At 42.4% G+C, this 16735-nt stretch overlaps 1 protein-coding gene and 1 long non-coding RNA gene across 7 annotated transcripts in view; one reads left to right on the forward strand and one right to left on the reverse strand.

The window, feature by feature from the left end:
• The window catches only part of RBMS1 (RNA binding motif single stranded interacting protein 1), a 211934-nt gene extending 203223 nt beyond the window's left edge, over nt 1-8711 (forward strand). For 4 of the 6 annotated variants that reach the window (XM_029934498.1, XM_029934500.1, XM_029934499.1 and 1 more), the window contains exons 10-15: nt 1177-1224; nt 2102-2152; nt 4577-4687; nt 5794-5874; nt 7619-7703; nt 8450-8711. In XM_029934498.1, the coding sequence (XP_029790358.1) occupies nt 1177-1224; nt 2102-2152; nt 4577-4687; nt 5794-5874; nt 7619-7696 (369 nt within the window). In that variant the 3' untranslated portion in view covers nt 7697-7703; nt 8450-8711. The remainder of the gene's footprint in view (nt 1-1176; nt 1225-2101; nt 2153-4576; nt 4688-5793; nt 5875-7618; nt 7704-8449) is intronic. The other 2 variants (XM_029934502.1, XM_029934503.1) reach the window with 1 other exon arrangement.
• Nucleotides 3976-6464, reverse strand: LOC115287780. Its single transcript, XR_003906654.1, has 3 exons — nt 6394-6464; nt 5239-5383; nt 3976-4330 (listed from the first exon to the last, which is right to left on the reverse strand). It is a non-coding gene; the product is annotated as an uncharacterized LOC115287780 (long non-coding RNA).
• Nucleotides 8712-16735: the final 8024 nt, after the last annotated feature.

The following is a 16735-nucleotide window of genomic DNA, read 5'->3' on the forward strand; positions in this document are numbered from 1 at the left end:
ATGCAGGTCATTCAAACTCGGGACAAGTAAGCTTATTCTCGGCAGATGATTGTACATATGAATTTGAATTGTGCTGCTAGAACTATTGCAGCTATTAATGCATGTCCCTACCACCTCCTTTTCCCTCTCTTCTGTAAGGCAGTGAGCGTTATGGCAAAGAATTGTTTCAGAGGATAGGACAAAAAAATTTTTTTTCATTTTTTTTTATGTCTTTATTTTTTATTTTGAGAGAGAGAAGCAGAGAGCGAGCAGGGGAGGGGCAGAGAGAGAGGGAGACACAGAATCCAAAGCAGGCTTCAGGCTCCCAGAGCCCGACAAGGGGCCTGAACCCACAGACAGTGAGATCGTGACCTGAGCCAAAGTCGGATGCTCAACTGACTGAGCCACCAAGGCGCCCCTAGGAGAAAAAAAATTTCACACGTAAAAAATTAGACCAGATTTGATATAGACCTGACTGTGAAAACAGCTCAAAGGCCTGATTTCTTCTGGGCATTCTGTGTTTCCTAAGGTACATGTGGAATTTCATTCCATTGCTAGACACTTAGTGCTGTAACCTGTAAGACTGAGGTTCTTAACCCCACACATTCAGGGACACTGGGGTTAGCAGATGAACTTCAAGTCGTCTCAGAGTCCCTTAAACTAGCCCTTGCTTGTGTGTATGCAGGTAGTTGGGGCCGGGGGACAGAGTTGTATTTCTTTCACCAGGTTTTCAAAGGGATCCGTGACCCAGACGAGGGGAGAACCAATGGTCAAGCATTCAAAGAACATAGATTATTATTCCCATTTTATAGTTAGGGAAAATTGAGGAAGAGAAATGGACAGCCGCTCATTTGCTGCTTCAGAAAGAAAACTGGATTCGATGTTATAGCTCCCTAACCCCATAATGCTATAAACTATTAGAGTATTAGGACCACTGAACGCATACAAAAATGAGAGCATCTTGCCCAAACTCGGGGCTCCAGGGAGCTGCTCTCCCGCCCATGATGTATTCAGTGAAGGCCTCGCTCTCGTGTGGGAGTGGGCCTTTCTCCACTAAACCACCATATGCTTATTCAATTGCATTTGAGAGAGTGGCATCTGCAGGAAACCACCAGTAGTGCCCCAGTGGGGAAAAGCTGCAGTCCAGATAACTGAAATGTTAACAAGGCAGAAGCACTTAACTTTGGTCTGCCTTAGGTGGCAAAGGAAACCAGAGAAAACAAGTATCGGGGCTCTGCTATCAAGGTAAATCACAATACATTCTTCCCATGACTCTTCCCGCACCCTCTCTATAGAACCTCTGAAGTTAACAGTAGGGGATAAGATACAGGAGGGCTTTGTTGCTAAGAATTAGAGACCGAAACTTACTTTTTTAACAGTTGTGTAGCCTCGGGACTGCTCTGGGCATCAAGAAATGGACCGGTCTGTTTTTTCTCTGGAGTGGCAGACTGCGTAGGCTTTTCTCTCCTGCCATGGAGCCTGACTCCATGTCTTACTCCTCAGCCCAGACGGTCTGCTGTGCAAGTGCCCTTTTAACTGTACATGTCAAGATCTAGGTAACTGGAGTTTAATTTCCTAAATCTGATTTTCAGATTTTTATTTTCCACACTAACTAGAAATTGTTGACCACCAGACAAGATTGCTGAAACCTAATGTCCTGGTATCAAAGAGGGATTGAATTTTGCTATTCTTTTTAAATAAGCACATACTTTAAGGTTAGTTTGTAATAAGATGTGCTGGAATTAATTCTCATTCATCTGTATTTCTAAAGCACCTGGGTCTTATCACTTTCAGGATTTGAGTTGTTTACTTATCTCCTTGCTTAGACCATGAACTGCTTTAGGGTGGGGCCCGTATCTTCTTTGCCTTTTTCTCTTTGATGCCTGGTACTCAGGTAATACCTCCTGAATGGGCAAGTGGGACTTGGTTTTAAATAATCATTTCATCCTATTCAGAGTGACCAGTTTGCCAAGAACTCTAACTGCCTTAATCTTTTTAATCATTGATAGTATTGTTTACTTATTTTCCTCCTGTAGATTTTAACATGATTAAGAGATCTCTAGAGAAGTCGCTAGCATTCCAATGGAAATCAATGTTTCTTTCAAAATCTTTCCTTTTCCAGGTGCAAAGTCCTTCTTGGATGCAACCTCAACCATATATCCTACAGCACCCCGTAAGTTTTTCAACTTCGTCACCTTGTGGTTTGCAACATTTAGAAACTCATTCTCTGGGTTAAAACCTTTTGCCAAAAATGGTATGGGATTTGGGAAATGTTAAGCATGAAATACGAGAATGCACAAGTTCATTATAAAACGTCCACTTGCCTTTGTCTTAAAACAAATTGGTAATTTGCATTAAATTAAATTTGCAATGGTAAGAACTTAGAATGTATCATTTTGAAGCAGGGTACCATTTTCTTCATACCATTTCTGTAGAGGACTCCATTAACAGTAGTTGGGATGACACAGCTCACTTTTTTTTAATTGCATTCTGTTTAATGCAGGTATAAAGTGTTACAAATTAAACTAGAGATTTTTATCAGTGTTACTTAGCCTCTCGGTGGAAATTATAAATACTAAAGCAGTAACATTTTCTTTGGTAAATGTGATTTCTTTAGTGGCATGAGCATTTGTTATACTTACGTAGATATTACCAAAAAAAAAAAAAAAGGTTTTTTTGTTTTATTTATTTTTGAGAGTGAGAGAGACAGTGTGAGCAGGAGAAAGCCAGAGGGAGACACAGAATCTGAAGACAGGCTCCAGACTCTGAGCTAGCTGTCAGCACAGAGCCTGACGTGGGCCTCGAACCCACGAACTGCAAGATCATGACATGAGCCGAAGCCAGATGCCTAACCGACTGAGCCACCCAGGCGCCCCCATATTACTTTCTTTAATTGAGTCACACTAAGTGTATTTAAGTGTTTTTCAAAGATACATAAAATCCAGTTGCATCAAAATACACGTTTTTAAAAGCTGAAAAATAGGGGCACCGGGGTAGCTCAGTGTGTTAAAGTCCAGCTGTTGATTTTACCTCAGGTCATGATCTCACATTTTGTGAGATCAAGCCCCGCATTAGGCTCTGCCCTGACAGATGTTTCATGGAGCCTGCTTGGGATTCTCTCTGTCTCTCTCTCTCCCCCGCACTCAAAATAAATAAATACACATTTTTTTAAATAAATAAAAGTTGAAAAATAAAAGTGGAGAACAGAATCATCAAAAAAAAAAAAAAAGCTAGCAGCATCCAACCCAGTGACCTATATGCTGGTCACGAGAAGGCCACACATTCAGCCCTGTGCTTTTGGTCACTAAGGCAAAATGGGAATTCTAATAACCAGAACAACTCATGGTACTTTTAAGATAATAACAGATCATTGTTTCGGAAAAGCAAACGATTGTTGGCCGTAAGATGAGAGAGGAATTTCTCTCAGGATAACTCCTGAAGAGGAGGCCATGCACTATAAGACCATGTGTACAAAACAGTAATCCCAGGACATGTTCTAAACAGGAAGTGGCTGAGATGACTTTGAAGAAGTAGATAGAACATGTTTCATTGATAACACACGAGACCAGCTCTCAGATGACACGTGTGCATCTCTCTATGAACGCGCACACATGTGTGTCTCTGTATGCACGGTCCTGGACAGCAGCTCCTATAGATGAATGGGAAAAAGGGGTTGAAGGGAAATTCCTTCAGCATATTCTGGGCTTCTGAATCATTTCCATGTTCCCACATACTTTTTGATGATGCACACTAAAAATGTAAAGAAATTTTCTATGCCATGCATTAGCAGTTTCTGACACACATCTATATCTTTTTTGGGCAACTTTTGGAGACAAAGCCTACACACAGCTCAGTTTAACACCTGTGAGGAGACAGTGGTATTGTGTGCAGAAGGTTCCTGTCTGTCTTTCCCTACCCAGTTTTGACTGCCTGCAACCAGAATTAAAGTGCCCGCACACCAGTCTCTGCCCTTATTTGTGCTCTAATTGTCGATAAATAGCAGCATATTGAAGGGGGGTCATTTGCAATAATCTGAAATTGGAGTATTAATCGTACCTGGATCTGCTTCCCTCTTTTGGCACCAAGTTGTAGCTCAAAGTTCTGAGAGACAGAGCGAATGAAGAATGTGAACTTGATCCTAACAGCCTGATGTTGAATCAAATGACTGTCTGTACAGAACACTTTCACACAAGATACTGCATTTATAAATATTCCGTATGTCTACTGTTTTGTGGCTGCATAAAACATCAACTGTCATTTCTTTTTTTGAAATTCAGGAAGCATTTTTGTCACCTTAGCCAACCAAGCACTTCCTACCACAGCTCCTCTTGCCGGCCTGGCTCGCGGGACACTGGAGCAAAAGGAAAGGGGAAGCTGTTCAATGCAGTGATTTCAGTGAAATGAATGCTCCTAAGAAAGTTTTAGGAAGCACTAGCTAGAAGATTTTTAGGAAATTGTTTATGAAACTGCAAGTTTGAGAGGTTATTTTTGTTTCACGTTTCAACAAGCTAAGGCAATTCGTTTGCTAAAGGAATGACAGAACCCTAACTCTCTCCTTGGGTTTATCTGACACTGGTCTTGTCTCCCAATTCCCCAGGGGGCCGTGCTAACTCCCTCGATGGAGCACACCATGTCACTACAGCCTGCATCCATGATCAGCCCTCTGGCCCAGCAGATGAGTCATCTGTCACTAGGCAGCACCGGAACAGTAGGTGGCAAATTAATATCATGTGTCTCAGCAAACGGAGGGAAAATTAATGCAGCTTGTGTCTTCTCTATCAATTATAGGCTCTGTAACATCAAAGGTTATGTCCGAGCCCCTCTCACCACCCCCCAACATTGCCTGCCACATGATTAATTGACGAACAGAATGTCTGTCCTTTAGGTATCTCTCCTTTACCAGAATCTGGTAACCACACTTGACCACATATAGCCCTAATAACTAGCATCATTCATTCACACTGCAGACCTGGTCTCATGAAGCAGAAGATGAAAGTGTTAGTGAGAAAGGCAGGGAATTTTTCCTCACTGCTGACTTCATGGAATTTGGAGGTACTGTAGTACAGTCTCAGTAGTGACTGACTTCTCCAAAGTCCAGGGGACTTTGTTGGGTGCTGAGGTTGAGGTGGTACCAGGTGAACTCTCAGGGTTGATATATATCAACGTAGCATTAGCCAGTAAGATGGCCAAATGCTTTTAATTCGGACTAGATGGATGGTGGCAGAAAAGAACAAAGGGAGGTGTGTTTTCCGTACTTACATTCAAAACCAGCAGCAGCTTCTTGTGAAGGCTCAGCCAGGTTCACACACATTCAGTGAGATCAGCAAGGAAGCTTTGCTGCCTTTGGGAAAGGATGACTGTCAGCGTCAGGAAGGCAAGGGTCCATTTCCTGTCCTGCGGTGACCTGATAAGAATCCAACAGAGCATTTACTCCTTAGGTCCTCACCTCTGGAAGTAATTCTAGATATTAGTTCAGGGGGCTGCTGGAAAATAACAAGGTCCTTTGAAATGCAATCTTCTAAAACAGCACATTAGTGACATTGAATTATTGAGAACGAGAAGCCTTAGTGATCTTCATGCATCTGTTTCTTTTTTAGGAAATCCAAAGAAAAGTGGGAATTTTAGTTTGACAAATCCAAAGAGAAGAAAACATCCCCTTTACCTTCCATACAACATACCAATTAAACTTTGAAGTACCTTGTTTAAAGTTCTTCTCTGAGATTTTCAAATACTTGACATCCCATCTCAGAATTTTCCAAGCACTCAGAATTTTGCGTAGCTTATTTCCCATCCTGACCATATGCTTCTTTTCAGTACATGCCTGCAACGTCAGCTATGCAAGGAGCTTATCTGCCACAGTACACACACGTGCAGACAGCGGCGGTTCCTGTGGAGGTTGGTACAGACCATCCAGTGGCCTTTCTGGCAACGAGTAGCTTTAGAAGTGGGTAAATTAGGGGCACCAGGGTGGCTTGGCTGGTTGAGTGTCCAGCTTCGGCTCAGGTCACGATCTTACCATTTGTGGGTTCATGCCCCGCCTTGGGCTCTGTGCTGACAGCTCAGAGCCTGCAGCCTGCTTCAGATTCTGTGTCTCCTTCTCTCTGCCCTTCCCCAACTCATACTCTGTCCCCCCCCCCAAAAAAATTTTTTAATGTTTATTTTTGAAAGAAAAATGGGTAAATTAGGACTCAAAGAAAAATCCATCAAAAGTCAAATATTTGCGTAAAGAATTGAGTTTAGAGGTCATGTATAGCTAGGGTTATTTTCACCTGTGAAATATAATTCTTTCCATACAGATTAGTGTAGCAACATCCAGGCCATACCTCCCAAAACTCACAGAAGTATTTTCCCAAGCTTGTAGCACATTGCATACCCTTCAGGAATCTATCTTCTGTCCTCTAAAGTGATACTTACAGGCACATTAAGATAAAGCTGAAGAGGTACCTGGGTGGCTCAGTCAGTTAAGCATCCCACTTTGGTCAGGTTTGTGGGTTTGAGCCCCGCGTTGGGCTCTGTGCTTGATAGTTCAGAGCCTGGGGCCTGCTTCAGATTCTGTGTCTCCTTCCCTGTCTGCCTCTCCCCTGCTTATGCTCTGCCTCTCTCTGACTCTGAAAAATAAATTTAAAAACATTAAAAAAAAAAGATAAAGCTCAAGTTTGCAACCCTAGTACCAAAGATTATGTAAGTAATAATAACTACAAGAAGAAATCAGTTGTAAGATGTTTCAGATGTTTTAGAATAATAGGGATAGAAACAAACCATACCTTTTTTATAGAGGCTGTTAGTATAGCTTAATAGCTCTTAGTCCTTGTTATAGAAGATACTGATATGATGATCATGGAAGAAGACTGACACTTGATTACTATTGGACAAAACATAGTATTTTTCTGCAAAGTTACCCTTAAAATTCCAAGGAAATTCATCACTCTAAACCATCCTACGCACTAGGCAGATCCCGGAGGTTCCAGTTGGAGAAACACCCCGAGGTCTGTGTTTGGATCATTTGGGGGCATTCTTGCTTTGTTTTTCCTCTGATTGGTTTAAATTTGTGTACTTATCAACAGCCAGAGTTACCAGAACCCACAGCTCTTACCAGAAATTCTGAAACACACAATAAAATCTGAAAGTAAAAATTCTCTTTGTAATGAATGACTTCAGCAAAAACCTGACCTGTGGCAAAACTGAACCCGAATTTATGTAAGACAAGACTCCTAGCCCCCTCACTGGGCATGTTGATGATATCCTTCAGTGTAGACCTGTCTGTGTGTTCGGTTGTGAGGTGCAGCCCTAGACCCCACCAGGTGTGTTCTGTGGTACACACATGAGCCTACCATTTTTCAGATTGTAAAATCTCAAACTACTGAATCCCAAGTCATATCTGGCCCCAAGGATGCTTGTTGGATAAGTTTTAAGTTATAGCTTGATATGAAAAGACAATTCATAAACGTTGGGATGGGGAGGTTCTTTGGCTCTGTCAGACATGTTAACTCCTTAGGGAAATAATTAACCTTGAAAACCCTATGTACTAGCAAGAGAATCACTTACAATGAGTGCTTGCTTTTCAAGGTGTGGATCTCAGACATGAGTAACAGAGCTCGGATGCCATTGCTCATGTGTCACCTGTTCTGCTTTCTTGTAGGAAGCAACTGGTCAGCAGCAGGTGGCTGTCGAGACGTCTAATGACCATTCACCATATACCTTTCAACCGAATAAGTAACTGTGAGGTATGAAGGCAACATCTTTGTAACTGGAGGGCTCACGTCAAGAAAAGCCTAGGATTATTTTATGATAGTGATACTGAGAACAGCTCAGATTTGGTCACACTGCCTTAATCATGGCCAAAGAATCCAGTGTTATTGAAGTCTTAACTCAGTGATTTTGTGAAGTTTCCAGATTCTGTCCAAAAAAAAAATAGCGCCTTGTATTGAAGCCAAATGTACAGTTACTCTCTCACCCTCTTTACCCCACTCCACCCTAAAAATCTGTCATCTATCAGAACGCTGGGTATCAAATTCATCCTATGGTACAGGTATCCAAATTTATATTGCTTTACTGCTCACAGACTGAAGGAAATAGAAGATCTTGCCTTATCTAGCATTATAAGACTAGCAATATCATGACTATGGATTTAATGTCGGTATCTTTAGATAGAGAGATTGCATTCCCAGCTCTCACCTAGACCACAAATCTGAAAACGTTTTACTTCATCCTGCAGATCATAGTAAAATAGCTGTGTGGAACCTAAGACACTTGGGTCTCAACTGTTTGTTCTGGTGCAAGTATGGTGCAGGTCCCAGGTTTGAAAGGCATAGCAACTACCCTCAGGTCCAGCATTTATTGGTCTACCACCACTGATGACACCACCTTGCCTTTCTCAAACACCTTTGCCTTTAAAACAAGGAGGTTACAGAATTCTGTGGTATATTACACCAAATGTACAAAAGCATTTATCTTTTTTTTTCTCTTTCAGATGTACAGAAGGGTGTTCTTACATGAAGAAGGGTGTGAAGGCTGAACAATCATGGATTTTTCTGATCAATTGTGCTTTAGGAAATTATTGACAGTTTTGCACAGGTTCTTGAAAACGTTATTTATAATGAAATCAACTAAAACTATTTTTGCTATAAGTTCTATAAGGTGCATAAAACCCTTAAATTCATCTAGTAGCTGTTCCCCCGAACAGGTTTATTTTAGTAAAAAAAAAAAACAAAAAAAAAACAAAAAAGAAAAACGAAAGATTTTTATCAAATGTTATGATGCAAAAAAGAAAAAAAAGAAAAAAAGGAAAAAAGAAAAAAGTAAGAAAAAAAGAAAAGAAAAAGAAAACTTCAATTTTCTGGGTATGCACAAAGACCATGAAGACTTATCCAAGTGCATGACCGGATTTTTGTGGTTTTGTCCATTTTGTGTTGAATTTGCGTTTTCTTCAGCTGTATGAAATGGGCTCTGAAGTTTAAGTAGTCCGACCTCCCCCATGGCGTTCTGTGCTTGCCGTGTTGAGTGTCGCTGTATTCAGTGTTGCCCTCTGCGTCTCTCTTCTTAGCTTTTCCGTTTTTCTTTCAACGTAGTGTGAAGTGTCTTCTCCTTTTCTATGAATTCCAATTTGCCTTAACTCCTTTGATGCTGTAGCTGTTCCAGTAAAAGTTAGTTCAAACTAATGATGTAGAACGCTTTGACCAAATGAGCTGGTCTATTATGCCTTGTAAAACAGCAGCATAGGGCTTTTAAAAGGTAGTCAATAAAAGTTGCTGAAATTTTGGCTTTTTTAAATATGTAGTAGGTGTTTTTAATGATTTTTCACATAACGTGTAAGGTAGTGAAATGCAAGAAGGGAAAAATGTTTTGTGTGAAACACATTTTCTGACTGGGGAACTTTTAATAGGGTAAATTGTTTGTAAGGCTGTATGCCAACAGTTTCCTCTGATAGTTTGACTGATTTAGGATATCTGCTGTATGATGCAATGTAAAGTCTTTTTTGCCTTTTTTCAGGAAAAAAAAAACCTAACTCGATGTTCTAGATTTAGTGTAGGTAGCGTTGGGGCTGGGGGTGGGGGGCGGGGAGTCACCGAATGTTTTGTCCTTCCTTTATACTAATGATAGTGCTTTAGAGTGAGAATTATGCCTGAGACCTGGCAAATGGAAAAACGTTGCTATTGCAACTAAATGGCAAAAGCTAAAAGTAAGGATTTTTATCTTCAAACCTAAGCTGAGATACGAATAGAAGCAAAACGATTGGCTACTAGCTCTCTCTATTACATAAATTTGAGAAATAAAAATTACTTGGCACTTTTAAAGGTAACTTCACCAAAGACCGAAGAGCCAGTAACCAGTAGCTCCACCTTGTCTCAGCGTCATATCTTCTGTGCTCTTTATTTTTGCCGGACCAGTTTGCGGTTAGGAGAATGTGCCTTTTTTGTACCTTTGCATTTAGGTTTTATAATTTTAACTGATGTATGGACACACCCAAACAAAAAAGCATGAAGGAAGATTTGGATCCAAGCAGTGCCACACTTTACATCATCACTACAAGTGTTAAGTGTAAAGAGAAACCAATTTTGAAACTATGAAATTCCTGATTCATAAATACACAGTTATTTCTACTTTAGTACATATAAGGTAATTCACTGTTCTTAAAGCTCTTTTAGTAAGACGATTGCATACGTTTGAAAAGCAACGGTAAATTAAGTTGTCTTCCAAAACTGTGTACTTGTCTGGTCAACGGTGTGTGATCAGTTATCTACCTCAGAGTCTATTTTCTTTTGTGCTGGGACAGGTTGCTGGCCCTCCCTGTTTCCACAGACCAAATCCTCCTAGCTCAGGAGCTAGGGCTGAGCAGTTCTTTCTTTTGAGTATTTTTTAGTTCTTAAATTTTATGCTTGTATTTGATTATAGATGTCAGTGACATTTCATAGTTTCAAAAGTCCTTGCTGCTCTGAGAAGTGTAGATTCTAGTGAAAATTACATAGTCCTAAGAGAAATGTGTTTTGTTTTTGTTTTGTTTCCTTTTTTAAAGTTGTGGTATTATTGGTTCTATGCTCCCTGGAATATTACTGCTTTGTGAAAGTCCAGACTGAACGCAGCGCCCTCCTTGTACCTAACACATTTATAAACCTGGGTCTCTCACTACTTGATATTTTTGCATTAGTTAAGACAGAAATTTGATAGCTCGGTTAGAGGGGAGGGGAAATCTGCTGCTAGATATGTCTGAACTAAGTGCCATACTCGTCTGGGTAAGATTTGGGAAACATAACCTCTGTACATAAAAAAATAAAAATAAAAAAAATCAGTTAAACATCACATAGTAGACAGCCATTAAATTATAAAAAAATTAATTTATGAAGAAAGACCTTTTGTACAGATTGAAAAAAAGATTTTCATAGAGATATCTATATGATCAAGAGAGTTAATTTTTTATTTTTGTTTTACTAGTGCCACAAACTTGCCAGTGGTAACTTATTTGTCCGGTTCAAGATAACTCTGTAGTTTTCTTTCCTAGGACTTGTTGTTAAACGCCAAAAGACATTTTTGAACTGTACATTTGATCAGATTGTTAGCTTTTTCTGTTTTATTTCTTTTGAAAACCTTTGAATAAAAAACATCTGAAATTTTATTTTTCCTGTCAACTTTTTTTAAGTGGGTTCAATGTAGATTAGAATTTCATGTATTTCACCTTTGATCTCCTTCAGCTCAGTAGGTTGGTCTGAAAGTGAGTTGAACCTTACTTCAGATTCACTGTGGACTCAAAATACGTTTCCTGGAAAAGAAGTGGGAAAACCCTGCCACCTCCTCCTTTTTGGTTATTTAAACCCATGTTTACGAAGCAGAGACAAGAGCCACCAGCTGACCACAATTCTTCTCAGCCAAAGTCCACCTTTTGTCTGTTCTAAGAGGCCAGAGAGACAGACCCGTCTCCCTCTTTCCTACCGCAGCCCTTTGACTGTGGTGCAGTGTGTCATTACCCAGAACAGAATAAAAACTGTCCCATCGTGTTCAGCAAGTACGCGGGTAAGGATTTCAGGGTGATTTTATCCATGCCTGGATGACCACGGGCCTCCTTCAGGGACCTCATGTGGCTAGGAAGCTCTGCTTCAGCAGTCATGGGGGAGAGAGAACTGCTCTTTGCCACACGAAGGTGCTTTACTCTGGACGGGAGATCCGTTCCCCACGGCGGGTTAAATGTTCTGGTGCAGTCCTGCACTATTCTTGGTCTGCTGCCCAGTGGCTCTGTCATGGGTGAGAGAAGTAGGCATTGAGGCCCACACCCTCATTTGTGTCCACCTCCCTGCTGTGTGGGCTGTGAAGTCCCTAACTTGCCAGGGCCAAGAAAGCCCTGGTCCTCAACGGCTCTTTTAGAAAAGGAAACCTGGCCCTTTGGTGATGATCGGTTCTTGAAGGAGACGGCAGTGTGGCCTCGCCGAGATGAGCGCAGGTTGCTAGGACTGTAAGCTGCGTGGTCTCCTTCCTGTCCTAGCCTCACACTGTGACCAAAGGCAGGAAAGATCTGCTATCTGGGCTGCCAAGCATCTTAGGGATTGTTAATCTTTTTGTTTTTCTTTTAGGAAAGCTTTGTATCACTGGAGTCCTGAGACATCCAGTGGCTGCCTTAAAACGGAAACGGAGGGCACCTGGGTAGCTCAGTGGGTTAAGCGTCCGACTTCGGCTCAGGTCATCATCTCACAGTGGGTTTGAGCCCCGTGTTGGGCTCTGTGCTGACAGCTTAAAGGCTGGAGTCTGCTTTGTCTCCCTCTCTCTCTGCCCCTCCCCTGCTCATGCTCCATTTCTCTCCCTCTCTCAAAAATAAACATTAAAAATTTAAAAAAAATTTTTTTAAAGGAAACCGATAAACACTTTTGCAGGAGCATCCTTTCTATCACCAGAGTGATGGTGCTTCAGAAAGAGCAAACCCTCATATATAGGGAACAGCAGCACCTGGCTAAAAAGGTGGTGTCTGCTCAGGTCATCCGCGGGAGCCAGGATTTCACCTTTGTCTGAGATGGGCTGGGCCCAGCCTCTAGGGTGGAACTTTTGGGCTGAAGGAAGGGCTTGCACACTGGCAGTTGCTCCCCGGGATGCACATATCTCCCCCTCCATACTGCCCCGGATGAAGCTGGCCAGGGACTCTAGGTAAATTCACAGGAGCCTGAATTCCACCTCTTGCTTTTCATTAAAAATTCACTAGTAGAAATTCAGCGCTTCCCAGCCTGAGCGGGGCTCAAACAACATTCAGATCTGATACCTTCATTCCACTCAAGCCAAAAAGGAAAAGCTCTAGCTCCCCTGAGTAAAGGTCCCTCCCCTACATACAATGGTTCATAAGTTGTCAAGTAGGTGAGGAGGGAGGGAACTCACAGCTCAGAGGTTAAGAAAAGCTGGGCCGAGTTTCTTCCCTGAGATAGCAGTGTGATGAGACAACCGTCCCTCTGTCATCACAGCGCACAGCCCTCGCCTGTGGCCGTGCCAGATGGCAGCGGGCGCTGGGGCTGGGAGGTGGGTGCCCACGGGTCCCAGCAGGCTGCTCCTGGCACAGCTGAGAGGCGCTGCTCTGTGCCTATCCGTTTGTTTGGGATAAACTGAGAAGCAGTGGAATTTCAACCCTGCAAGGTGGCTCCAGAGCGTCTCGCTCTGAATTTTCCTAGAGCCAGAGTGTTTTAGTTTGAGCCACTAGAGGGAGGGTTATGTTCTTCACCTTCAGCTGTGAGCTCTCCTTTGGGGACCTGCATGCACACAGTGTAGCACCTTGGAGGGCAACTGGGGGTGGGCATTCAGAAGCTCCAAGTACACAGCCCTGAGAGTAATGGGGTCCTGAATTAGAGAGTAATTGTTTTAAAAAAAATTTTTTAATGTTTATTTTTATTTTTGAAAGAGAGGCAGACTGCAAGCAGGGGGAGGGACAGAGAGGGAGTAAGACACAGAATAGGAAGCAGGCTCCAGGCTCTGAGCTGACAGCATAGAGCCCGATGCAGCGCTCGAACCCACGAACCATGAGATCATGACCTGAGCCAAAGTTGGACGCTTAACCAACTGAGCCACCCAGGGGCTATAAGGACAGACACACAGATAACCACCGCTGCCTGCCTGTGGCAGAGCCCTCACTTCATCAAGAGTGTTGTTGCTCAGACCCAGGGTGTAACAAATGTGACTTTAAGGCTCAAGGAAGCTGGGGGCAGGGGAAAGAAGCCAAAAGCCTTGCCAGACCTCATGACTTGGAGGCACAAGAAAGTGCTGGCAGGTCTCTGGGCTGCTCAGAATTGAAAACAGGTGGCTGTGGATTAAATACAAACTTTAAGCTATTATTCATTTCATTTTAAGTGTGATTCTGAGGGGCTGAGATTTGGTCTAGGTTATTCCATTGTTCATTTACACAAGATATGGATCATAAACAAGACTGCAGATATCTTCTACCATCTAGTATCCCTAAATCCACTTTCTCTGCTTGAATACCTCCAGTGACAGGGCACTTCCCACCTTGCCAGGCAACAGATCTCAACTACCTTAATCAAGTCAAATGGCATCTTTTTTTTTTGTAACATGTATTCATTTTGGGGAGACAGACACAGCACGAATGGGGGAGGGGTATAGAAAGAGGGAGACACAGAATCCAAAGCAGGCTCGAGGCTCTGAGCTGTCAGCACAGAGCCAGACACAGGACTTGAACCTACAGACAGCCAGATCATGCCCTGAACTGAATTCAGACGCTTAACCGACTGTGCCACCTAGGCGCCCCCTCAAATTGCATATTTGTAATTTCTATCTCTCTCAGTTCTGCCAACTAAGATGCCGCAGAGTAAGTCTTTTTAAGAGTTACTTCAAGTGGCCCAATTCGCAGTTCGCAAAATTGAAGGATGCCTACTGTCTGGGAAGATATATATCTGTCCAGCTTGGAGCCTGGAAGAGGAGTCCCTCCCATACGTCTCTCATTTCGGTAGATCATGCAGTCATCAGCCATGTAGTTCTTAAGCTTTATCACCTGATCAAAATGAATAATCTCTTAAAAAGACAAAAATGTATTGACAGACATGAGAGAGATTGCCAGGAATTAAAGAGGGATAGGAGGATGTGATTATATAGGGATAGCACAAGAGAGTTTTGGGAAAGTGATTAAGCTATCCCGCATGCTGATGTGGTGATTACACAAATATATGTACTAAACTTCACAGACCTATAAACCCAAGTGAAAGGTCTTTTAAGTTATGTCCCTTTGTAAAATAAAACCTTTTTTTTTTTTTAAATGGGACACATCAGTCATTCTTCAAATGTGTGGAACTGCTGGTTTGATGATTCTGTGGATTGAACATTCCTTGTAGCTTCAACTGTTCCCCCTCAGCGCTGGCTCCACACCCTGAGCCATCAGCTTACCCTCTAGATGTGCCACCAGCGACTTGGAACAAAGCCTAGAAGCCCAGGATTAGACTGGGGCCTCACCGATCTCCCTGGCTTCTCCCTAGCCGCCTATTACAGGTGAAATGGTTTCCATTTGGACTTCTCAGGCACACCACCGTTCTTTTTTTGTTAGCTAGTCTGTTTTTGAGAGACAGAGAGCAAGGGAGGGGCTGAGGGGTGGGGGGAAACAGAGGATCCAAAGCCGGCTCTGCAATGACTGACAGCAGAGAGCCTGACGTGGGGCTTCAGCCCACCAACCGTGAGATCATGACCTGAGCTGAAGTCAGACGCTTAACCAACTGAAACCAGCCAGGCGCCCCGGATACACAATTCTTAAGGCTTATAGCGAATTAAAATATCTGTGCTGATGAGTTGCAGCAAGATGGCGGAGAAGTAGGGAGTTCGGTACCTCCCGCCTGCATCTCTCAAAGAAGGGCTGAGGCCAAAGGACTCTGAACCGCAAGGGTCTGGGAGGAAAAGAGAAGGAGTCCACTAAGAAGAGAGCCTCAGAGGCGGGGTCAGAAGGACCCACAGTGGAGGTGAGACCCGTTTACACCAAACCCCGCCCATCTGCAAAGCTGCTTTGTTACTGGAGCCTGGATGGGAAACAGCCCCTCTCCCCAGATGAGCACTGACCCATTGCTGTGATTGACTCTAGATCAATTCTTGCTGTTCAGATATATTCTCCCTTATCTCCTTTTTATCTTTCCCCTCCTCTGGACCGGTATTCTGGTTATAGGTTTGCTTAAAACCAGGCATATAAAATCCATTCATTTGATGCATGTTCTATCTCCATCATTACCTTCCTTTCTCTCTCTCTGAAATAATCAGACTACATAGTTTCTCTGGGTAACATTATCTTCATTTTTGGGGATTTGTGGGGGGTGGGGGGGTTCTCCTCACCTCCTGCCATATTCTCCTTTTTCTCTATCTGAATTAAGCCTTTAGTCTCTCTGCCTGTCAATGTTCAGCTTCTTTCTCCCCACCCGTCATTTCTCTCTTGGTATATACTCTTCCATCAGCACTTCCTCCACCCTGCTGTTTATTTGTAGCTGGGACTTCTGGTTTTATGCTTGTAGATTATCCTTTGTCTTTTGTTGGTTTTGTTTTGGGTTTTTTTTTTCTTTTTCCTTTTGGTTTGCTTGTTTGTTTGATTTGTTTGTGCATTTGCGTGCTTTTATTCTGTTTGTCTGTTTTCCTTCCAGGGCTACCTCAAGAAACAATCCAAAGTATACATGGTGGAGAGTCCCAAATATCACTTGAGTAGGAAAACAAAATAACCAAAGTCTCAACAAGAGAGACCAAGGGACACCATTAAAAGAATACTTCTATAACAGACAAGCCCTGGACAGTATACGAGCCTCCTTTAATATAGCAGTACTTGCAGGTAGAGAGCACACCAGCTTTTAAAACTTACAAGAGACAGAAAGATAGCCAAAATGATGAAATGGAAGAACTCTTCTCTAAGCAAATTCCAGGAAGAAGTCACAGTAAAGAATTGGTCAACAAGGGACACCATTAAAAGAACACTTCCTGAACGGACAGGCCCTGGAAAGTCAATGAACCTCCTTTAATATAGCAAAACTCACAGGTGCAGAGCGCATAACAAGCATTTTAAAACTGACAAGAGACAGACAGCTAGCCAAAATGACGAAACGAAAGAACTCTCCCCTAATGAATCAATTCCAAGAAGTCACAGCTACAGACTTGCTCAAACAGATATAAGCAACATAACTGAGCAAGAATCTAGAACAATTGTCATAAAATTAATAGCTGGGCTTGAAAATGGCATGGAAGACATCAGAGAAGCTATTGCTACAAAGACTATAGACCTTAAAAATGGTTGTGATGAATTAAAAAAATTCTATTAATGAGC

Source organism: Suricata suricatta, chromosome 3 (assembly GCF_006229205.1).
Source record: "Suricata suricatta isolate VVHF042 chromosome 3, meerkat_22Aug2017_6uvM2_HiC, whole genome shotgun sequence".
Classification (NCBI taxonomy): Eukaryota; Metazoa; Chordata; class Mammalia; order Carnivora; family Herpestidae; genus Suricata; species Suricata suricatta.